Source organism: Leptonotus elevatus, chromosome 3 (assembly GCF_054856555.1).
Source record: "Leptonotus elevatus isolate MCC_2025b chromosome 3, RoL_Lele_1.0, whole genome shotgun sequence".
Classification (NCBI taxonomy): Eukaryota; Metazoa; Chordata; class Actinopteri; order Syngnathiformes; family Syngnathidae; genus Leptonotus; species Leptonotus elevatus.
In genome coordinates this window covers 29,042,660-29,067,322 of record NC_141241.1, presented here as the reverse complement: position 1 = coordinate 29,067,322, position 24,663 = coordinate 29,042,660, and the positions used below count along the sequence as shown (strand labels likewise).

The 24,663-nt window shown below is 41.0% G+C and overlaps 1 protein-coding gene across 1 annotated transcript in view; it reads right to left on the bottom strand.

Moving 5' to 3' along the window:
* emilin1b (elastin microfibril interfacer 1b) overlaps positions 1 to 24,663 on the bottom strand; it is a 53,289-nt gene that overhangs the window by 3,935 nt on the left and 24,691 nt on the right. The window contains exons 2-10 of the mRNA XM_086071491.1: positions 18,888 to 19,013; positions 16,952 to 17,181; positions 16,465 to 16,718; positions 15,454 to 15,627; positions 13,945 to 14,946; positions 12,252 to 12,555; positions 9,432 to 9,677; positions 9,099 to 9,347; positions 8,798 to 8,989 (exon numbers count right to left, since the gene is read on the bottom strand). Of these exons, the coding sequence (XP_085927617.1) occupies positions 8,798 to 8,989; positions 9,099 to 9,347; positions 9,432 to 9,677; positions 12,252 to 12,555; positions 13,945 to 14,946; positions 15,454 to 15,627; positions 16,465 to 16,718; positions 16,952 to 17,181; positions 18,888 to 19,013 (2,777 nt within the window). The remainder of the gene's footprint in view (positions 1 to 8,797; positions 8,990 to 9,098; positions 9,348 to 9,431; positions 9,678 to 12,251; positions 12,556 to 13,944; positions 14,947 to 15,453; positions 15,628 to 16,464; positions 16,719 to 16,951; positions 17,182 to 18,887; positions 19,014 to 24,663) is intronic.

Below are 24,663 nucleotides of genomic sequence, written 5' to 3'. Positions count from 1 at the left end.
GGGTGCTCCGGTTTCCTCCCACATTCCAAAGACATGCATGGCAGGCTAATTGAGCACTCCAAATTGTCCATAGGTGTGATTGTGAGTGTGGATGGTTGTTCGTCTCTGTGTGCCCTGCGATTGGCTGGCAACCAGTTCAGGGTGTACCCCGCCTACTGCCCGAAGCCAGCTGGGATAGGCTCCAGCACCCCCGCGACCCTTGTGAGGACAAGCGGTTAAGAAAATGGATGGATGGATGGAATAATAATAATAATAATAATTTGTTTTAACTTCTCTGGTTTTGCTCTTTTGTGTATTTGGGTCCAAACCACTACCTGACGCACTCACCTTTTCTATTGATAAAACGGCTCCAAACATGCATTCAGGCATGAGCACAGTACTAATTATGGTTAACTACTTTAATTGTATGTATTATTAATGTCACATTTAAATTGACATATTTCATTATCAAAAGTATTTGTTGATCAAAGTAAGACCCATTTATCAGTTTAAACTACTTGTGAGAAATGTGAGAATGTTGAATACATTGTCAAAAATGCCTTTCCAGTCAACCTGCTTTTTTATTTTTTATTTGTTTGAAGGAGAAAGATGGCCACTGGTAAATTCACTTCAAGTGGGTCCTGCAGTACTGCAAGAGCCAACTCTGGAAAGATCACGATGGAATTGCAAATCCACTAACAACATGGTGTGGCTGAAAGGAACGACAGACTATTCTCTTTTAAGAATGTCATAAATTTTGAATAAGCTGAAGTCAACAGTGAAACCACTTCCACAACCAACACCCTTCGAGTTAATTGAGAACAGACCATGTTTAAAGTGAATCAGACATTTATGGCCATACAAGCAGGTGAGGCTAAACCTGTTGTTGGACAGAGCAGCCAGAAGTGGAATGAACAGAAGAAAATGATGGTTTGAGAAACACAAAAAAATGGTTTGAACTTTAATAAACTGTAATTATGTGATTTATGTGCTTTTTTGTGTCCAATCTGGCCATATTATGCAGATAAATTATGTGGGTATTGTAGATTATAGGGTTGGATTGAATATCTATTTTTTCCCCATAATTAACAAGAAAAAATAATTTTAAAGACCATTTTTTTGTATCTTATTGATTTCTTGAAATGTACTGTTTACATGAATTTAAAAGTATTTTCTTATATTTATAAAATACTTGACTTATTGCACTTTAAGACAATTCAGAATTTTTTTAAATTTATATTTACAATTATTGAATTAAAATTATGTCCATCCATGTTTGTGTAACACTTAAGGGATTATAACACGCGATATTTTCATTAATAAAGAAATCATTTAACCAGTTACTGCCGCTGCAAAATTTAATTTGGAATTTAATGTTTGTGGATTTTTTTTTATCATGTCCTTGACATTTAAGAATTGATGTTCCATAATTAATCAATATCGGATTGAACTGAAGTGAATCGAATTGAATCAGAAGAAAAATCAAAATCGAATCGAACTGAACCCTTGTGAATTGAAATTGAATCGATTGAGGAAATTTGAATCAATACACAGCCCTAGTAGTTTATTAAATACGTAGGTATTGTAGTTTATTAGTGATGGACGAGTACCGATCGGTGCCAATACTAGCCTTATTTTAAGGTATCGGTACTCTTGACTGTGGCCAATACCAGTATCTGCGATCAGGAACTAGAAATTAAGACATTTTTAGGAATATAAAATTGCAGAAATTCAAACAGTATCTGCTTCTCCCTCTGGTCGCTGAATCGGTGAAGGCTCGTGTCTGTGGATCTCACTCTGCTTCATCTATCCTTCCTTCCTTTCTTCAGTCTTTCCTTTGGTCTCTTGAGGTCTCCCTAATTTGTTGGAATTTAGATGTTTCTGGGGTTGGTGAAAGATTCTGGTTTGTAACCCTGTGGGTAGTAGGTGGTGTCTGGTCGGTGCTGGATTTCACTTTTCTTTCTTTTCTTTGATCCCTCCTCGGGTATCCTGACAACTTCACGACTCTAGCGGGATTCTGAAGTATTTGGTTTAGGTAAAGGGTATGGGATTTTTAATAGGTTTCAGGTGAATTAATGAGCACAAACTCACACGCACACCCCCCCCCCCCACACACACATACTTACGCACAAAAAAAAGAGAGAGAGAGAGAGCAATGATAACATGTTGAATCGGTAAGATTACCGAATGATCAATACTGAGCTCTCTTAAAAAAAAGGACAAAAAGAAGGAATATAAAATTGCCATTAATGTTGAGCAATGTTAAGGGAAAATATTATATTTGGATATATGGGTAAATTTTTTGTTTTAGGTGAGGATTTGTTTATGAACTAGTGGTATCGGTATTTGGTATCGGTGACTACTTAAGAGTTGAGTATTGGTATCAATCTGAAAAAAAAAGTAGTATCGAACATTCCTATATTTTATATACATTCACCAATATATACAGAACTCTGGTCATAGATAGTAAATACTGGAGCTGTTTTAAATTGCCATAAAACTGCAAAATAGTAATTGCTGAAAGAAAGCGTATACGTAGTGCAATATTTTTTTACTTGTGTATCTGCTGATGCTGTATTAATAAGATAACACAAATTAGTCATTAGCCTTTCATAGACATTTCTGTCACATTTCCAGTTTGTCGACTTTAATATATAAACAAACAAAATTATCAAAGAAAGAAAATATGATAATATACTGAAAAACCTAAATAAAAGGACATTTTAATCAACACTAACTACTGTAAACGTTTGTCTAATACTGACACGTCTTGACTCACATTATTTTAGCCGCCTAATGAATATCATGTCTGCTGATCCCCCCAGGGTTAAGAAGAAACTCCATCCCAGAAATTATTTTATTAAAAACAACACAAGATACCTATTTAATGGCTCCAGCACCAGAAATCAGTTGTCAGTGTAACGTGTACGGCTCTTTCAACCTTTTAAAGCAACATCTTTCAATTCATAATTTCATTCACATCTTGAGTACTGGTTCCCTTGCCTGACGCCTGTGCAGTTTCCACTCAGTGACAGTAATAATAATAATAATAATAATAATAATAATAATAATGGATCAGATTTATATAGCGATTTTTTTGGACACTCAAAGACGCTTCACAATGGATACATTATTCATGCACTCACACATTCGCACTCTGGTGGCAGTAAGCTACCCTGGCCCTGGACAGTATGAATGGAATGGTGTGATAGCCAGGTGCTGTCTCTGAATACAGCCCGTTACTGAGTGGCAACCAATCCAGGGTGTGCAACACCTTTTGCCTGAAGTCAGATGATATAGGCTTCAGCTTCCCACAGAGCTGAACAAAGTAAGTGGTGTAAAAAAATTGATTGAATGGAATGATGGCTGCATGGATGGGTGGATTATCTTTGTTTGTGATATGTTTTGAAATGTACAGAAGAGGATTAGGGCAAGTGAAGAGGGGTAAAAAAAGTGTTGGTAGGATTCTCACTTTATTCTCAGAATTCTGACTTTAAAGTCAGAAATCTGAGAGTAAATATTTTAATATAAATAAAATATATTAAACATAAATAATATTGTCAGAAGTCACAAGAGTAAAGCATTTAAAATGTTGAAGACATCCTCATAACATTAAATGTCAAAAGAATTAAAACATAACCGGTGCTCTTGAAATTTGGCGGGGAAAAAATTACGATAAAAAAGCCTTTTTTATTAAGTGATTAATCGTGATTAATCAAAATTCTAAAATGTGATTAAAACATTTTATCGTTTGACAGCACTACTTTAAAGTCAAAATTCTGACTTTAATCTCAGAATTCTGAGATTATTATTTATTTTATATATATTTTATGTATTTATTTTATACTATTTATTCTGAGAATAAGGTCAGAATCCTGCCAACCTTTTTTTCCCTATTCACTGGCCTTAATCCTCTTCCGTTGAAATGCAAGGTGTTTTTATAGTGTACTTGTTATATTTGCAAGTAGTGTTTATTTCAGTGTAATTATTTTGAGATCAGAAACAGGCAATAAGTGCAGTAGAAGAGGGTGAAACTGTCCCTGCCTGTACTGCAGTGGGAACGACTAGATCCAGCCAAGTCACGAGCGGTGGACGTAACGGGGGTTTCCCAGACAAGTGTGATTGCGATACACCTTTTATTTTTTATTTTTAAGCCAAGTGCCTTTCTGCTCTTTTCTTTCACCAGCTTCTCCTTTTAAAGTATTTCAGCTGGAGGAGCCTCAAAGTGAGTCAGCTTTATTTTATTGTTCCAAGGTTCCTTGTTCGTCCCATGGTGAAGGCAGAGGAGCAAGACCAGCGGCAGAAGGGGGGACTTTGGGTAGTGGAAAACCCTTTGCTTTCAGAAAAAAATACGGCATCAGCGTATTTGAAGCAGAAAAGCTCCTCACAGGTCAAAACAGGTCTGCTCGTGCCATTATTTTTTGCCACTTGACATGACGTTGTGCAATGAACCTCACATATATTTATTTATTTTTACGCAGGAACCACATTAACAGAGCAAAGTCAAGGGGGAAGCCACTTTAGCGGCAATATATCAAATCACTGGATCCGGCAGGAGCACATTGTGTTGCCATATTTGACAGTTACCTCCTTTTTGAAAACATCAATTGGGTATTTGCATGTTTGTCACGTAAAGTTCGTTATATGTTTATGTAGCAGAATATTAAAAAATGTATTGACTGTTTTCATATGGTTCTAAGCTGCCACTAGGCATGGGCCGATATTACATTCTGACAGTATGAAAACAGTGAGCAAAAAATATAGCTGTAAAAATATCGCTGTGTCATGGCACTAAAATTAGTGTTCCAATACCATTTCTAGGCCCCAAATCACAGTGCACCAGTTTTCTGAAGCTGAGCTGTGATTGGTTGTTACCTGAGACCTGAACAACTGTTATGTCATTTTCACTCGCCAACAAGTGGTAAATGGTAAATGAGCGCCTTCTGATATTGATAAAAACTGCTGGATTTTGCTGCTTAAAGTCCTTCTCACACGCCCAGTGTGAAAGGTTGCGCTGCCGTGCGGAAAGTCGACGTCACCACAGTGGCGCCAGCATGCCCATATTTGGACGTGCTGAATTGACACCCCACTAGGAAGTAAACACAGATAAGTATTGTCATTGGTTCTGACAAGAAGTAGTCCGCATATTCACAAGCTATATTGTGTATTCTGTATATTGGCCGGCTGTGTTTCGATGGTTTTAACCCAGTGTAGTAGCCTATAACGTAACGACCCATAAAGTGATAACTGAACAATAACGTAATAAAAATCCTGGACCTATAACGAAAAATTTTGGGGCCAATAACGTAATAACTTTCTACGTAATTGGATGGTCATTACGTTATTGGCCTTTTTTTCCTTTTTTTTTTAACCAGGCCAAGAATGTAATAACCACCCAATTATGTAATAAATACATTGTTACATAAATAAATAATATTACAATTATGTAAAAAGTTACAGAAGTTACTTATTAATAGTAATAAGTTACAGAAGTAACTTATTACATAAATGGGTGGTTATTACATTATTGGCCAAAAAGTATTACGTTATAGGTTCATTATTTTTATTACGTTATTGGTAAGTTATTATGTTATGGGCCTATTATATTTGAAAAAATGTCAAATTTATTATGTTAACTCATTCACTCTCAGCCATTTTTCACTTAAGCAACCAACTGATTTTGCAAGGCTCACAGAATTCTATTGCTATAAAAACATGAAACCTACCAAAAGAAAGATTAGAGTCTCTTCTTACATCGGGAAAAAGGTACATTTGTATCTGTTTCCGTTGTGCAGCAACTAGCATTAGAATATAGCTAAATTTCATCATTATTCACAAATCTGGGCAAAAAAGCTTGTTGCAACATGGCCATGGCTGTTCTTTTATACTCTCCTGCCACCCGCTGACCGTTTTTTGTAATAACTACCAATGATTTAAGCGACCTCTTCAGGTCATTAGCTGCATCAAAGCCTTCTGTAAGCTCTAGCATACCCCCCCCCCCCCCACACACACAAAAAACTTACAAATACATTTGGGGGAGTGCAGGACAAATGATTTAAAACGTATTTATATGTTTTTGGGTTTGAATGAGTTGAGGGCCGCTATATGGGCTGTTATTACGCTATTGGCTTCGACACCCAGAAATACCTCTATCTTCCCCCCTCCCTTCCCCCTCCCCGGTACGCCTTCCTTCCCCTCCCCTGGGCCGGGGGCCCGATCCATGGCCCGGGTCTCGGTGCTCCAGGGGCCGGCGGGGGTGGCTGGGGTTTGATGTCGTGCCCGCCCCGCTCCGGTGGGCGTCCTGGCACCTCGGGCGGGACCCAGTATCCGGGGGGCGAGCCCTATCACCCCGCCGGGCTGGTCCCATATGCCCGCCGGGGTCCCGGTGGGGTGGGTGGGGGCTTGGTGGGCGGGTGCGCCTCCTGTCCCCGCCCGGTTGGGGAGGGCCCCGCTGGTCGCTCCTCTTAACTCACTACACTAGGTTTGCACAATACACTTTTATAGACATATAGGGCACATAACACACTTTGGGGGGTGGGGTAGGGTGGAAACACCGTCTTCACCCTACAACTCCCCTCCAATTTTAATGCACTACACAACTGGGGGGGGGGGGGCTTGTGGGGGTGCCATCGGTTGGGGACCGCGGTATAGAGCAGTGCGGTCCCCTGAACGCTGGGGTGACGACCGGGGCCTTCCCCCGCTGGGCCTGGGGTTCGGGGGTGTCGGCCGTCCTCCAGTGCCCCCATCTCCCCTTCTGCCCCCGGTGTTCCGTCCCTCCATGCGGCGGGGGGTGGGGTGGGCGCGGCTGGCCTCTCCGCTCCGCTGTCCGGCCCCTCGTCGGCGCCGGTGCCTGGGTGCGGGTGGTCCCCGGGGGCTGGGGGTCGGGGGGCTGCCGGTTGGTCGGGGTGGGGTCGGGGGGGCGTCTTTGTTGGGGGGGGGGGGTGCGGGGTGGGGGGTGCTGGGGGTGTCTGGGGGATTGGGGACTTGGGGGCGGCTGGGGCTGGGTTGGGGTGGATGGCGGGCGGGGGGGGTCGTGGGGGGTGCGGGGGTTGGGGGCCGGTGGGGTGCCTGGCGGGCCTGCGGTGCCCCGTCCTGCTGCGTTGGGTCGGGGGCGCGGCCCGTGTTGGGGTGGGGGCGCTCCTGCTCCTGGGTTTTCTCTTCGGCCGGTGGCCCTGGCGGGGCCCGGGGGTCGTCCTTTGGCGCTGCCGCGGCCTAGGGGGCCCTGAGGTGTTGGACTTGCTCTGTCCTGGCGGGGGTCGACGGCTCCCCTCTTTGGTGGAGATTTTCATGCATGCCAGATCCACCACACCAGCATCTATCGAAACTCAGACACAATCTGCTTCCTCCTCAGGTCATTGAATCGGTGGAGGCTGGTGTCTGTGGATCTCACTCGGCTTCGTCTGTCCTTCCTTCCTTCCCTCAGTCTCTCCTTCGGTCTCTTGAGGTCTCCCTGATTTTTTATTTTTTTTTGGATTTGTTGGAATTTAGATGTTTTTTGGGTTGGGGAAGAATTCTGGTGGGTGGCCCGGTGGGTGGTGTCTGGTCGGTGCTGGATTTCACCTTCCTTGGTTTTCTTTGGTCCCCTCGGGTCCCCTCGGGTCTCCTGACGGCGGTGTTCGGTTTAGGTGAACGGTATGGGATTTTTTCTAATAGGTTTTTGGTGAGCTAACAAATACACGCACGCACGCACGCACGCACATACAAAAATAATAATAATATGTATATATATATATATTTATATATATATATATATATATATATGTATGTATATATATATATATATATATATATATATATAAACAAAATAAAATAAAAAATAAAAATAATAAATAAAGAGCAATGATGATGACATTTCCGAATGAACAATACTGAGCTCTTTATAAGAAAAAAAGAAAAAAAAGAAAAAAAAGAAATACCTCTATCGTCATATGTGAAAGCTTTTTTTCTTTTGCTGAGCTGTGCTCAATTTGCAATATCGGCAATTCATATTTTGTAACTCGGTAGTTGCCGAGACTCGCCATTCGTGAAGTATTATGGCAGAACCGCATACGTACATGCAGCGATTGTGCAAGCTTGGACCGTTCACTTGATCTCGTCATGCACCTGTTGCAATGGGAAGGGGGAGATTCATTCAGGTCATTTAAGGTTTGCTCCACTCAGAATGCGTACATTCCATGAAGATGGGTACGTGAAAAATGTGCGCAGCTGCGCTCCTTGTCTGACTTAAGCACACGGAAGAATATGCGCTTAGCGTAGTCTCACTTCTAGTCCTCAAGAGCCGGAGTCCTGCAGGTTTTAGATGTTTCCACACACCAACACAGCTGATTCATATAATCAGCTCACCAAGCTCTGCTGAAGCCTGATAATGATCCTGCTCTTTAGAATCAGGTATGTTCAAGGCTGGAAACATCTAAAAACCTGCAGGACTACAGCCCTTGAGTACCAGTATTGAGGAAGCCTGGCGTAGAGGAAAAGTGTGCTTACGTGCGAACAGGAGAGAATGGCCTGGTATGAACAGATGATGTATTAAATATTAGATAATTATTACTTTTTGCATTATCAAATGCTGACCAGAAATAGTCCAAAGCAGTTAGTATAACACAAATACATCTTGACAAATATATCAGCAAATGTTGAAAACATGAAATTCCGAGCACCTGTGGTTCAGTTGACTTTCTAGCTCAGTAAAGTGCCTTGAGAATTGGGGCTATTTAATAATTTGAGTATTCAAGGAGTATATTTTGTGATTTTTGTCTTCCAGGGACTGGTCAACAAGACTGCTTAATTGTTTCTAAAATAGAAAAAAACAGAATCCTACCAGTCAGGGTGTGGTCTGCCAAACTCTGCATATCTTTCAAGATGTGGTTCAAGCTGGAATTAAGGTTCTTTATCCGGCTCTGAACATCATCCTGGTCCTTCTGAACAAAGTCCAGAATCCTTCCATGTTGAATGATTGAGTTGTTTAGACCCGAAAAACATGTCCATAAGCTAGATACATGTTGGTTCAGTCCTGAAAATGGGATACAGCAGGGGATGCAGAATCACAAAACAAGACAATGAATTGTTACAAAACGTAAGAAGGTATTTCAGTTAGATTAACGCGTCCATCAGCAATTTACCTTCCTTGATTTTGTGGACAGAGTCATAGACTGTGTCCAGCCTTCCACAAACTCCTTCAAGCTTGGACAACCTCTTCTCAATCCCATCACCTGATCTCTTACAGTCTCCCATTTCTACCAGTATCGTGCTCTCAAAACGTCTGACATCTCGGTCCATCCCATCCAACCGGTCCCGACTTTCCTCAATGTGTTCTGTCACCTCTTGTTGTATTTTGTCCAGTTCAGAGATAATCTTATCCTTTGTGTTTCCTGTCAATTGTTAGAGTATTAGAGGGTCACAACACTTTTTGGGAATGAATGCACACAGAGTCAGTTTGATTAAACTGAGCTCACCCAGGTCAGTGATGACGCTGCCATGTTTCTGTACAGTGTGTTCAAGACCCTTGAGGGTGTCGTTGATAGAGCTTAAGGTCAGAATGACCTCAGACAATTCACCCTGCAGAGTCTTCATCTGGTTGTTGTTCATGGAGCCGCCAATAACACTGTGACCATCTAAAGGCCGCTCAGCATCCAAACGGGGTCCATCTCCCCTGGTACCTCCATTTGCACCGGTTGAACCCGTGCTACCAGAACCTCCACCTAAACAGTGAACAAGCTGAATACTAAAGGTCCCATAGTATGAAAATGTACTTTAATGGGGTTTTCTATCAACAATATGCATACATAATATGCTTGTCTACAATCCAACCAGGTATGAAAAAAGTCCTTCTGTGATTTCTTTAGCTTTCTCCTCCTTTCTAAAATGTGTGCTTCAACATCAGTCCCAACGGTGTGTGACACGACTACAAACGTGAAAATATGTAAGTTTAACCTTTTATTTTGATTTAGCCTTCCTTCCTATACTTTCAATTAGAGATATCACACCTTCTACCATATAACTGGTGTATTTTTAGCGCCTAAAGAGGAAAGCTACATTTGTCGTTTGGTTACAAGAGGTCAGATATGATAAAGCAGACGGTAGTTGGATTAATACTTAAGCGGTCGCGTATTGTTGGCCAAGATACAATCCGCAGTGGTTATTTTGCAGTGACTGGCAACTCGTCACCTTGTTGACGTGACTTTGTGATGCTAACCGGCCGCTAAGTGGTCTTGACTAGACGGCTTGCATGTTGCGACCACGCAGTGGCCTAAATGTAACCTGGCAAAAGCCAGATTGATATTGTGATTCACTCAGAGGAGTTCTCCACAATATCAATCTGGGACTGTTGACTTGCTCGGGAAAGGCGGGACATTCTGTACAAAATTTCAAGCTGATTAGACGATGCGGAATTGTGCACGTTTGTTTTGACCAATCGGATGAAAATGTCGTCTTCGGTATCAGCGAAGGGGGGAAAAAGCACAAACATCTTTACCAGCTAAAAATGCACAAAGCTCCTCTCGCTGTTCAACAGTCAACAAGGAAACAGTGAGTAATTCTGCAAGAACAGAATTAATTGCAGCATCCATGTTAGGTTTATTTCCATTTTCGGCGCTGGTTTCTTGGTTTCGTCACAGCTTAGCTGCATATCACGCCCCCAAACACAATATCGCTCTGTGATTGTGGGACGTGGAAATCAACGGGCTTAGTACAAGATGTATTCTCAGGAGTTTGTGAACTCACAAATACTGCGAGAATACATCTTGCAGAGCAAGGTTAGCCTGAATGTGCACATTTGTGTTATTCATAACCCCTTGTAAATGTATACAAGCATTCACGGCAAATCAGAGACATTCACGGTAAAATAATGCTCGCAGGAATGTTGCCGGTTATGGCAAAATAACCACTGCCTAAACAATCGCAAACTAACGCTACAACATAGTCTCTGTAGTAACGTTATTCTACTTTTTCATACGGTAAAACAATATGCCACTTTTCCACATATTAAAATAGTTCTGAAATGTGTAAAAGACATGTGTGTCTGGCTCAAATTGGTCGCCATGGCCGAGTCGTTTCTCATTCACAACATTAGTACATGGCTACCGGAGTCGAAGCCACAGCCCCTTCGAGTGAGAAGGGTATTGCCTGGGCGTGGCCTGGTGTAGCTAATTACATTAAAGTGACACGCCTCTAAAAGAGGCAGTTTTGAACAGAGCGTCTTTAGGCTGATTTAGGCACTGCAAAAATATTAGAATGAAAGTCAATTTTGACAAATACATGTCACAGACATGTCTTTTGCACATTTTAGAACTATTTTAGTATGTGGAAAAGTTTAATATGAGACCTCTAAAAGCCTGGTTCACAATTACATTTTGTTGGCCGACTTCCAAACTGTGAGAGACCCCACATGTGACGAGGAAAAATCACGGGAGCAACAGTGTTTAACGTACAGAATGTGGTGTGCAGCCACACGACACAATCAACACATCACACACAAACCGATTTCATTCATGTGTGTTTCCTGGTTAGACGACAAATCCCGCAAAACCTCTCGAGATTAAACGTGACATCAGAGTAAATAAACATGGAGGACCAGTCGCAATGTGTTTTTAGCAGAAAAACAGCAGTCGTGCTTTTAGCAGAAAAAAAAGCGACATAAAAGGAAAAGGCATTGTTTTAAAAGAGTGTAAACAGCACAAGTATGGACTTTCTGTTGCACCGTGACTGTTTTGATTTTGGATTCCCACCGCCTTCCTTGCCGCCTCGCCTGATTAGCTGCACGTCACTGTCAACCGGCTGCGGGCTCATTTGTTCTCGGGGTACACCACACACGGTGAGAAATTAGGCCAAAACAATCCAACATGTTTTTCCTCGACTTTGCGCAGTTAGAATTGGGCATAAGAGGGCCTTTGTGCCATTGTGCATCTTTGAGGGACGGAACGAAACCTTTTCCGACCACTAGTTGCCGCTCATCTCTCATTTGCATTAAAACCGGGGCGGTAGGATTGCATGCGGTCTTGACATTGCAGGAACAGAAAACTGATTCCATAGGGCCTTGCATGACATTGTCAGGTAAATTGCAAGATGTCCCCTTTTAAGGGATGATGATGTTGGCCGTGCAATTGGAGACCGCATTGCACCCACGACTAAGCGTCCTTGTTTGACCTATGTGATTCAGAGAGATTGACCCACATTATTATTACCTTGTAATTTTGAGTAATTTCTTAGTTCCATCACAGAATGAAAAGTATAGAGCCATTTTTTGTCAACACATTTTACATTACATTACAGCTTACATTTATTGGTGCAACGTGTGACATCCTCTCGCAGAAGACGAACTTCATCCTGCAAGTGAGAGCATATCTGATTACAGGCACCCCCGGAGTCCACACTCAGCTGAAGTCGGTTGATGTGGTTCTGCAGGCGGCCCAGAGCATCCCTGGAATGATTCCGCATCTTGCGCAACTCATCCTCCACTGTCCCACAGATTTCGCAGTCTTGCCCTAGCAACTCCACCTCAGTCACAATGCGGTTGAAGTGTTCACCGTGGTCACCGGTCAAAGCCTTGATCTTACGGATGTCATGGCTCAGGTCCACTACCTAAGTGATGAACATTTACATGTTAATATTCACGTCTTCTGCATTTATGTGTTTTTGTGATAGTGGTTTACAAGAAGATCTGAGGTTTACCCTTATCACATTTTTTACAGAAGTCTTGAAATTTATCACAAGTGGGGTTAGATTGAAGCAGAACCCAAGTTTCAGAATTGAGTCGTGCAGCTATAGATAGTATTCACATGACGTAATTTGCCCCACATTGTGTGCTGTTCACGGGTCCATGGAATGTCGAATGGGACTGGACAAAGAAGTGCCCAGAATTACAAAGATAAATCAACAGGATTTTCATCCGACGAAGTCTACCAAAATGTGTTCTGACCATTTTGATTAAAGTAAGTATCATTGTAAGATGGTAAAAATGCTTTTACCATAATGCAATCGTGATATATGTGAGCCGCTAGCTGTGGCTTGCTTTGGCTAAAAATAGATTTGGTGGTCAAGATATTTGTTTTGACATCTCTTCAAATACCCCTCCTTATGGTCTCTTATTTTCCTTTCCCAGCAGCCTAAAAGTTAAAATTGTTGTTAAAGTGTATGAAAATAAGTGATGAAATCAACAATGTTGTTGTTTTTGTTGTAACATGCTAGCATTAGTAGCTAGCGCGGTCGGGGAACTAGCTAACTTGGTTTAAACATAACCCGAGATTCTTCACCTCAAATTCACAAATAATAAATGCACATAGCCACCAATAAAAGCAGAAAGTACAGAAGACACAAGAATGTCTGTGTTTTGGGAACCATCCTACCTCTGAACATACAGTACGTGCTGTAGTCCGGTCGGGGCAGTACCATCGGCTAATGCAATCCAATCGATTCTACTAATCAAACGTTTCAACGTGTACCACTGCAAGGAGTGTTGAGCTAAACCTTCCACATACGTCTTGCTTACACAAGTAACGTTAGAGGAAGATGGGGGTGACATTAAACAATAAGAAAAGAACATTTGGTGTAAACACAATAAAAACACAGCTGAGTCCGCTGGAAAGTTGACCCACCATGAGGGGCGGACTCGCGATCCTGTGACGTCCGTGAATACTATCTGTAAATGGAACACTGGCAACAATTGCATTTTGTTTTGGCAATTGGCATGTTGTTAATGCGATAAATGCTGACAGTCGTTGATATGATCTCAAATGGTCAGGGTTGGGAATCCAGGTCCAGAAAGTAAAAACAATGCCACGGATTGGCTTTAGCCACAGGTGCTTCTACTTAACTGGCAAGTAAACGAGCTCAAATAAGCACCTGTTGAGTAGAAGCACCTGTGGCTAAAGCCAAACTGTTTCAGGGTTTGTTCTCTTTGGACCTGGATTCCCCAACCCTGCAAATTATCATACGATAAGGTTAAATTGTTAAAAATTTAGACTTGATTACCTTATCATTAAGAGAATCTCCAGATACGGACAGGTCTTTGAGTTTTGTGTTAAAATGTCTAATTTGATCCTCATTTGCAATCACTCTCCACTCGAGTGATTTCCTTGTTGAATTATCTTTTTCTCCTCCTGTTGCCGGTAATCCTCCTCCTCCCACAGTCCCACTTACAACATCTACACCAGTGCCACCACTGCTTCCACCAATGCTACCTTGACTTCCATCAGTGGCAGCTCTTCCACCATTACTACTACCTCTGGCCCCACCAGTGTCACTGACACCACCAGTAGTGTCACCGCGGCCTCCACCATTGATAGTAGTCCCCCTTCCCCTTCCTCCTGTCATGCTCCTGCAGCCACAGTCCTCTAGCTTCCTGTTCAAGAGGGAGGTTCTGTTTTCAAACGTTGATAGTGTCTTGTCATGTTCATTCACCCTTTGCTTCACAAGTCCCACATCCAGCTCCACATCTGTAATCCTGAAGGCCTGATCATCAAAGCGGTCCAGGAATATAGTCCGAAGGTCACCAAGTTCTCTGTGGAAATAATCCTTTAAATCATTTTCCAAATATGCACAGCTTTGTTCAGTTTGCTCCATAGTCCCATTGATCCGGCGTTCCAAATCCTTCAGTCGATTATCTAGTTTGTCCTCAGTTAGTACTGCATCGCCACTACTACCTCCTCTTCTTCCACCTTCAGTACCAATCGCTCCTCCTCTGAAGCCTCCATTCTTATTACTGCTGCCACTTCCTCCCGTAAGCACATTGTTCAGGTGGTTGTGCAGGACATCAAAGTTCTCTGATGCTGAACTGATTTTCTGCTCAGCATCTGTGACGCGGTTTCGGAGGTCATTGATGGTGTCACAGCATCTCTTTGAGCTCACTACTTCCCGCCGCAATCCATCCATTCCCTGTTGATAACGAACATCCATTGCATTCAGCTGCTTCTCCAGGGCCCAAATTCTTTCCTGGTCTTCTTGCTGCTGCCTGTGCAAGTCCTTCACACCAGCCTAAAAAACATACAAATGTAAATGCATTTTTCTGTGACAAGCAGTTGTCATGTTTCAGTTCTGTGGGGGTTTGTTTTTTTGTTTTTTTATGGGTGTTCTTGTTTATGTCTGTGGTTGGTGTTTTTTGTCTTGTGTTCCTGGTTTCTTCCCTTGTCTCGTTATGTCTAACCAAGTCTCCAGGTGTGTCTCATTAGTGTTGGTGTATTTAGTCTGTTGTGTTTGTCCAGTCGGTGTGGCTCCATTGCCTATGCTATGTGTGGAAGTTCGTGCGTCAAATCTTCGTCACAGCCAAGTAATCGTCTTCATCACAGCTAAGTAGCCATTGTCACCGCCAAGTAGCCTTTGTCATTGCCAACAAGCCTTTGTCACTGCCAAGAAGCCTTTGTCACCGCCAAGAAGCCTTCGTCACCGCCAAGTCATTGCCACAGCCAAGTCAGCGCCACAGCCAAGTCAAGTTCCACCATTACAGCGGTGTGATGATGAAGTCAGAGAAGACTAATAGCCTACCTGACAGGAGGAACATGACAGTGAAACCCTTCTCTCAAGCTCCTCAAGGATCTCCTCCTTCAGTGAATTTAGACTTTTTCCACTCAAACTTCCTCCAGGAAGCCTTCCTTCCAGATCATTTCCTTTTCCATTCACCAGATGATTGTTGATGCTTACAAGGGTTTTATCATGAGCCTAACACAAAAGAACAACAATTAGCAAAATTTTCACTTTCTTTTAACAGCAAAATAATGTAGAAAGAATGAATAAAGCAATGAAAACAAATTACAACCAGAGCTACTGCAAATAAAGACCTGTTATTTTGCTGCTCTTAAATGGGTGGGGTGTGGCTGGTATTAACTCATTCAAACCCAAAAACTTATAAATGTGTTTTTTAATACTTTGTCCTTCAAAACGTATTTCTAAGTTTATGTTTTTAAATGCTGGAACATACAGAAGGCTTTGATGCAGCTTCTGTCCTGAAAAGGTCGCTTATAGCAATGGTAGTTATTACAAAAAATGGCCAGCAGGTGGCAGAAGAGTATATGGGATCAGCCAGGGCCATGTTGCAACAAGCTCTTTTTGCCAGTGTTTTCAACAGGTTTGTAAATAATGATGATACTTAGCTATATTCTAATTTCTGTAAAACGGAAACAGATAAAAATATAATTTTTTTCCTGATGAAAGAAGAGACTCTAATTTTTCTTTTGGTAGGTTCCATGTTTTTATAGCAATATAACACAATATTCTGTGGGCCTTTCAAAATCCACTAAAACAGCCCGGAGCGAAGGGAGTTGCTTCAGTGAAAATGGCTGGGAGTGAACGAGTTGATCATTGAACTGGTTTAGTTTAAAAAAAAAAAGAATCTTGGAAGCTCTCCATTGTTGCTGCTCACTACACACTGCGTCGGAAATGCAATGTGACCAAGATCTACCATTCAAACTGTACTGTGTTCAATCAAAAGGTAGTGACTGTGGCACTGGTATTCATAACAGCAGTAGTAGGAGTAATAATGACAAATCTGGTACCAACCTGTGTGCGATTGTCAAGCTGATCCAGTTTGGTCTGAATGCTGTGGATTGTCTCTTTAATCTCTGGTTGAGCTGCATCAGCAGGATGTCTTGCTCCGGAGGATATACCATCGCTGCCGTTAAGACCAGGTTTGTCAGCACCTCCCTGAAAGTGCTCGTTCATAGAGGTAATGGTAGATTGCAAGTCCTCAATAGTCTTAGTCAGTGTGTGAATCTTTTCCTCCAGCTGCCTCATCTTTTCATTATCGACCTTTCCTGCAGAAGAAAGAAACAACAACTTCAGTGTTCGTATTCACATGACACCAGAGACACAAAAAAAAAGAAAGGCACTAAAGATAAGTTTCAAGTTTACTGAGTTTTCAAATTTACTGAGTTTTACTAATATGTTTCAATGTCTCTGTTATTCAAACATGGTTTCCTCGTGTGTCCTATTAAATGTGGTTCCTGTGGTTGCATAATTGTGGTAATAAAAATAAGAATGGATTTACCACTGTGTCCTCCATTCTGTCCAAAGCCAGTGTTGGTGCCTTTTTGTCCGGTGCTCATCCCACTTCCACCATGTCCTGGCTGGAGTTGAGGCCTTGAGTTGGTGCTTCCTGTCCCACCAACTGGACCATGGCTACAATCCTCGCCACTGTAACCCTGGCAACACTTCCATTCCATCTGTGTCACCATTTTATAGGCTACTTTGTACCTAGGCCTCATGTAGGTACGATAGCTGTAAAGGCATATAAGAAAAATGAAAATGTGGTAATCACCATTCAAACGAATCAGAATGGAACAGTCATTAGCGCTGCTGCCTCATCACAAAAGGTTCCTGCTTAATTTCCACAATGAAACTATATACACCTGATTTGGCTGTGTAGTGTTCTCCCAATTAGTACGTGGCTCCATTGACCAATGCAAATAGGGCTGCAACTAACAATTATTTTGATAATCAATTTATCTGTCAATTGTTTTATCGATTAATCAATTAATTGGATTTAAAAACATATCTTGAAAAATGATTTGAACATGATTTTTTTGGGGATTGATTTGTTTACTGGTTTGGTCTGTAATGTCACAAAATTGGCTAAAATATTGATCATTGCTTTCCAAAGTTAAAGCAGACATTTTTTTAAATGTCAAATTGATTCAACACAATGAAAATCATTCTGAGGATTTGTTAAAGGTCTCTAAACGATTAACCGATCAAAAATAATTATCTATTAATTTGATTAGCGAGTCATTGTCGATTAATCGTTGCATGCGCCTATAAATCCAAACAGTTCAAGGCAAGAAATGCCAGGTCTTGTAGATTGGTGTTTTCCAAGTTTGTATAATTTCGGGAAAAAAGGGCAATTATGTACAGTAAATTATTAATTCCAATCTCAAACTGTTAATGATATAAAAGTTTTATTCACTGTACTGACACTATTTGAAGTAACATTAACATTTCTGTCAGAGGGGTAGGAGAAATAATTATTGCACAATGCAGATATGAACAATTCTAAATCAATTATTACATTTCATTAATTGAGTATTATATAACATAATGCTGTCAGAACAAAAAAAAAAGTTAATTGTGGAACCAATCCAGGGTGTAATCTGCCTTTTGCCCTAAATCATTTGGGATAGGCTCCGCCAACCTGTGACATTGAACTGAAAAAGCCATATAACAAATGGATGTGTGGCGTATCATTAGAAAAGTACATACTGCAACTAAACATGGGGACCACTAGGACAACATAAAAATTAGACTCTGATTGATAACCCTTATTTCTATTAATAGTGGTCAAATAAAATCTGATTATGATTGAGACATATCACTGAAGTCAGTATGATGAAACTAATTTAAATTCACAATTGAAACATCACAGTTTTTTTTTTGCAGTGATGAGAAACATATGTTGGAAATTACTGCATTCCTATTTATAGCATGTTTCACTTTGTAGGTGCCACTGTTTATTTATTTTTTCCTTCAGGAACTTTGTCCTTCTTCCTTCAGTGACAGACCTGACTATGACCTCAACATGTGGCTCTATGGTTTCTTATTTTTATTCCGACGAGAGTAGAGATGCTGCAGTCTACCACAACTATGTTTGACCCGATCTTGCAGCCAATTGGGTCATTTGAAAATGGAGAGTGGCCCTTGATTGCATCAGACTGTGAGGTTTAAGAGACAACTCACAAATACCAGAGAATTAAAACGGAAAGCAGGCCTTCAACAAGAGCAGATGTTAAAGTAATTGAGCAGTCTGTATCAGATTTTCCCCACACTCATATAGACATTGACACAATGTTCTATTTACACAGTATTTTTAAACACCTAATGTAAGTCAACAGGAGAAAATAAAAATATTTAGATAATAGATTTTTGTGTGCGTGTGTTTGGGGGGGGGGGGGGCGCTGATGAGCGTGTTTGTGTGTGTGTGTAGTACTCACATGACCACACGGTTGCACTGACCGCTGCCCCAGGCACAAGGATGGTAGTCTGGTTTCACATATGTCTCAACTCCATCTTCAACGACACAACTTATTGTCTTTGTTGCCACGTACGCACACCAATTCCTGGGGAACACACATTTTGAGCTCTCATTCGAGTTGTCTATTGTCACCGTGAGAGTCTCAGTAATAATAAAGCTTCACATTCCCAAAAAATACTGTGTGACCTATCCAAAAGCCACATACTACACTGTAAAACTGGATGCATTTGTTTTAAAATCTGTCATAGTAGTATACTGCACTTTGCTATCCAGTATTTTACTGTAAACCGCAAATAAATTAGAGCATTTTTACACTTAACTGTAAACAGTGTTGCATCATGGAAAGGAGAAAACAAAATATCCTGGCTGTTTTGTTTATTCATTGCAAATGATTATTTTTTCCAACTCAACAACTGCCGCCTGACTAAGTCCTGTTTTTTTTTTAACCTAACAATGTCGGGTAGAAATTTAGAAATGACATTTAGTAGCTTCCATGGTTGAGTGGGAACATAAGTGGATTATCTTAATCTTACCATTACAATGACAAAAGTTAGCAAGAATTGTACAGCCCTTTTCATTTCAATAATTTGTATATTCTTTGCTGATTTAGAATACTGACAACATAACTGTCGCTTGTGTTATTGCGAGATAGACAATTTGTACATCAAATGTATTCCCTTATAGATAACCCTGTGTGAAATTGCTTTTCACCAGGCAAACGATGAGTCAGTCACCACCTGCTGCGGGTGCTGGGCAGGTAGCGTTCATCTGTGTACCTTGATTTAGCTAATTGTGAGTGTAATTTCCAAAGTGGAGCGTACATAAGTATGCTGTCTATGTATGTCAGCACCCAACCTTATATGATAAAGACAGTGTGTGGTGCATTGCATTATTATTAATTAATTTTAATGAACCGTGCATGAGGCTCGGCTCAGCTCTACTTTTTCTTTTTTCTTTTTTTTTCTCCAAAAAAAAGCTCTACTTTTTCTTAAAGCCAGTGACGAGCGCTGCTAAACCAAATGCATAATCATTCAACATTCCACCTTGTCTTGTTTTTATGTGATTTGATTTTTAAAGAGAAATGTTCAGTCTGTGTGTGGTGTGTGTGAGTGTATATATATATGTGTGTGTGTATATATATATATATATATATGTGTGTGTGTGTGTGTATAAATAGTATTTTCGTGAATGTATTGTTATTGTTGTGCATTTTATTATTTTATTTTACTTGGGTGACATTTATGATCTTTCTCGAAAAATAGCCTTTTGGCTAATTCTGGCATATTTACTGAAATGTTTATTAATATGTACTGTCCCTGATACAAATAAATCAATCAATATTTAGTGCATCACTAGTTGACACACGAGGAAGGGTTACACTTAACCAGACGAAGGGAAACACACAAAGAAAAACAGAACACAACAGATCATGACAAAAACTTAAAGGAACATGACAAAATCAAACAAAACCCAAACTATCCCAGATGTCCTGAAATACAAAAACAAAGCAGTCCAAAACAGGGGGAGGAGAAGGTGGCACGGAGGCAGGAACACGGCCCAGCCCGCAGAGTCACTTCAAAAGGGGTGTCTGAAAGCAAGGAAGTGCTCCATAGAACCAGTCACGAGAGCAACACAGACGGCAGACAAGAGGTGCCAGTGTGGCGTCGGGGACGCCCTCCTGGCCGGCGCTGTCGGGGTCCTCTCCTCTGGTGTTGGGGACGCCCTCCTGACCATCCTCGCAAAGCAGCCGCAACAAGATCCGCGCCACCTTGGTACGAAGAGTAGAAGACGATAGCAGATCGTGCGCCGCTGGACGAGGACCAGAGACAGCAGCAGGCCGTGCACCGCAGGACGAGGAGACGGCAGCAAGTCGTGCGCCGCCAGATGAGGACCAGGAGACGACAGCAGGTCGTGCGCCGCCGGAGCAGGATCGTGAGGCGGTCGCAAGGGGTGCGCCACCGGTGGCGGATTCGATGCCGGCCTCGGGGCTCGCGCCGCCGGAACAGGAGCAGAAGGCGGCCGCGGGGCTTGCCTAACATGCTAACATGAGAACCATGTCGTTGTTGGCGCAATTTTTTCCCCCCCAATAATTGTTAGAATTGTTAGAGAAGATCCTGAATACAGTGACAATATCTTTAAGTTGACAACAGTAAAGACAAGTTGCTGGTTTTGTTTGCTTGCGCATCAAAATAAAAGCGATGCATATTTGACATTTTGTTTTGACTTTATAAATGCTGCAGAGACGGTGGCTGGATGTGGCTCACAGGCCCTACTTTGCCTAAGTCTTTAAATGGTAAGTCCGTGAGGTCGGTGGGTCGGGGAAAAAATTAGCATAACCTCTGGTGCTAATTTGAGAATCACACCAAAATTTTTATATTTAGCCCTTAATATTTTAACCTTGTGCTGCAAGCTGAATTCTCGCGGGATTTGTGAGTTCACGAACAATACATCTTGTACCGAGCCCGCTGATATTCACCGATCCATACACTTTTTGTATGGGCCAATCACAAAGCGGTATTGTGTTTTGGGCGAGATATGCGGCTGTGACGAAAACCAGAAGCGCCGAAGCGGTGGGAAAAAAATAGATCTAGCATGGACGAATGCATAGACGCTGTAATTAATTAACTCTCCAAGTTTCCTTGTTGAATAAAGAACAGCGAGAGGCGCTACGTTCATCTGGTATAGATGTCTGTGCTTTTTTTCCCCAGCCTACGACGACGACAACATTTTCATCTATGGCCGTGATTGGTCAAAACAAAGGTTTCGTAGGTGTGCACATGTTGCACATTGCTCAATCAGCTTGAAGTATTGTACTGAATGTCCCGCCTTTCCCAAAAAGATCACATTGGAGCAGTCCCAGATTGATATTGTGGAGAACTCCCTTGAGTAAATCACTATTATTCGTCTTGGTATTGCCAGGTTATAATATTGCTGCCATTTGAAATTTGAATTGCAGGCGAATAGTGTTGCAAAATTGCAGATATAAGATAAGAACACCATGTTGTACCACAGGATCCTTTGCAACAAAACTGATGTGAGATCAGAGATCCACAATTAAATAATACCTAACTATATTTTTATAGTTTCATATGTGCTGTTATATATCAAATGAACTATTATAAAAAGTGCCTAATAAAGAAAAACTCATGACCAGAGTACACTTCTTTTTTGTTTTGCTCTAAACACATATCATCATGTATTTAGCAGCTTCACACAGCAGAATTGTCATGAAAGAGTACAATTGTGGGTTCATTCCCAAGAAATGCTTAGCACATGGTGTTCTGGTGCTTCTGTCATTACTGTTGACTGATGAATACAGTATGTCAGCACATTGACACAAAATGTTGTGTTCACTGCTCGTTGTTGACGGGTGTATTGTGTGTAGGGCAACCACAAACGATTATTTTGCTAGTCGACTAGTCACCGATAGTCAGCTAATCAAATCATACATCATTGTACGTGAAGCAGCATATCGCACCAGCAGACAGCTGCTCATATATAAATATCGTTAGGTTCCAGTTTAAATTCTTTAACTCTTTGTATAAGCCCACACTGTATTAAGCAACGTTGACTCATGACAGATCTATGGAAAAATATGTTTTCATGCATGTCGTGAGTGATTGATAAAGTGTTTGTCATGTTAAAAGAGCATCAAAAAAGAGAGAAAAGACGGTAGGTAGAAACAAACTTTTTACGTGGTGAAAGAAGAGTCTTATCTTTCGTTTGGTAGTTTCTGTGTTCAGTCATAAAACACAATATTCTGTGAGCCTAAAAGATCCGTCAAAATGTTCTAAATTGGCTGGCACTCAGATGTTCTTTTTTTTCCATTTATTTAATGGATGGCATTCAAAGATTTACAGCTAAAAATAAAGACAATTAAGATGATACATCAATATTTTATTAAAGGTGAGGTCTTTAGTTTTCACTCATAAATAAACACTTCTTAAACACTGGATGTATACACATGTAATCCTTCTCAATCAACACCTCTGGGCTTCTGTTAATGTGTGGTGGTGATTTTGTCATCATCCACCACCACCCCAGCCTGTATTTTGCCATTTTGTTGTGTTTTGCCAAAGGACGTTTGTGGGCGGAAAGTCTATGTTTACCCCTCTAGCCATTCACAGAGCGGGGGGCGTGTTGCTGAAGGCAGGCGCAATGTTGACGAGAAGAGTGGGGGTTGAGCCATGGGAGTAGTCAGTTTTGAATTGGTTGTTTACAAACACAAACGAATGTGTTTACAAACACAATCTGACAAACATAAAGATCCCACCTTTAAGCTTTGCAGCTTGAACCAGCATTCCTAACATGTTTATAAATAATGGTGCAACTCAAATTGAAGGTGATACTGTTGCCTTAACATTCTTAGCTGAAAAATGTTTAGTGCATTTTAAAATGGGGCAAAAAACATAAACAAAAACAAATCTATGAATGGTACACAGTTGCAAACCATCTATAAATACAAAAACAAATACTTGGAAACATAGTTCAATCTTGTAGAAGATAGTGAAGTCAGATGAGTAAAAATCAGGAATAAGTACTGCGCTACAGAAAACTAAAACATTTTTTATTTTGTTTTGATTTAATATTTTTTTCCGAAATGTTTTGCTTTGCTTTACTACTACGTATGATCTAAAACTATTAAAATGATTACGATTCACTGTTAACCTGAATAAGTCAGCAGAACAGGGGGAAAAAAGTGAGATAATCGTTTGCCTACATTTGTTGTTGTTGCCTCACTTTTTCCACTGTTTTTCGAAACTTCAATGGTTTGATTACGCCCAACTTATTTTTTGATAGTAGAAGTTTTCTTTTACAGCAACTCAATTATTCTCAGTTACTAACTTGTAAATGGTAGTTTCAAAACTACTGGATTAAGTTAACAGCAGTACAAACCATAAGTATGCTGTGTCCTTAAGAGGATCACAGAAATGCTGGAGCCTACCCAGCTGTCTTCGGGAAGTAGGCAGGGTACACACAGACAAACAACCTAGGGACAATTCAGTGTTCAATTAACATACCATGCATATTTTTCGGAATGTGAGAAGAAACTGGAGTAACAGGAGAAAACCCATGCAGGAACATGGAGAACGTGCAATCTCCACCTAAGGAGGCCGGAGGGTCGGATTTGATCTCACAACCTATGCACTTGGAGGCAGACGTGCTAACCAGTCGGCCACCATGAGAAGAAAAGAAAACTGAGAACAGATGATCATTTTCAATGTCAACTGCATAATAAAATAAGGCTAAAAGAAAATTACAAATAAACAAATATATTATGAAACATATACAAAAAACATAAAACAAAACATAAAATATTACATTACATACATAGTTTTATCTTTAGAATGTGTAATGAGTATTGCCCGTCACCCTAAATTATTATTATTTTTTGCCTTTTAAAACGTTTTTCCCTGGGGAATGTGTTTGTGTGCCTTGATGGATTAACCCTGTGTTTCCTCAAACCAACCAGAGACAGTTCAAAAAGGAAAAACTCTTTGAACTTCCCTCCAGCAAGAGACTAAATTTCGTTTTTACAACCCACAGGAAATACATTCTTAAACCCCTGTAGAGATCTAAAAGCTTGTTTAGCAAGCAGACGTTAGAACTGCTTATCAGTTCAGTACACTTTTATTGCTGGTCCGACTACAGGTAAATCAGCCAGGCGTTTTATCTTCAACATTCCTGGAGACAGTGGGGTCTAAGCGCCCCTCGGATGTTATACGGTACAATAG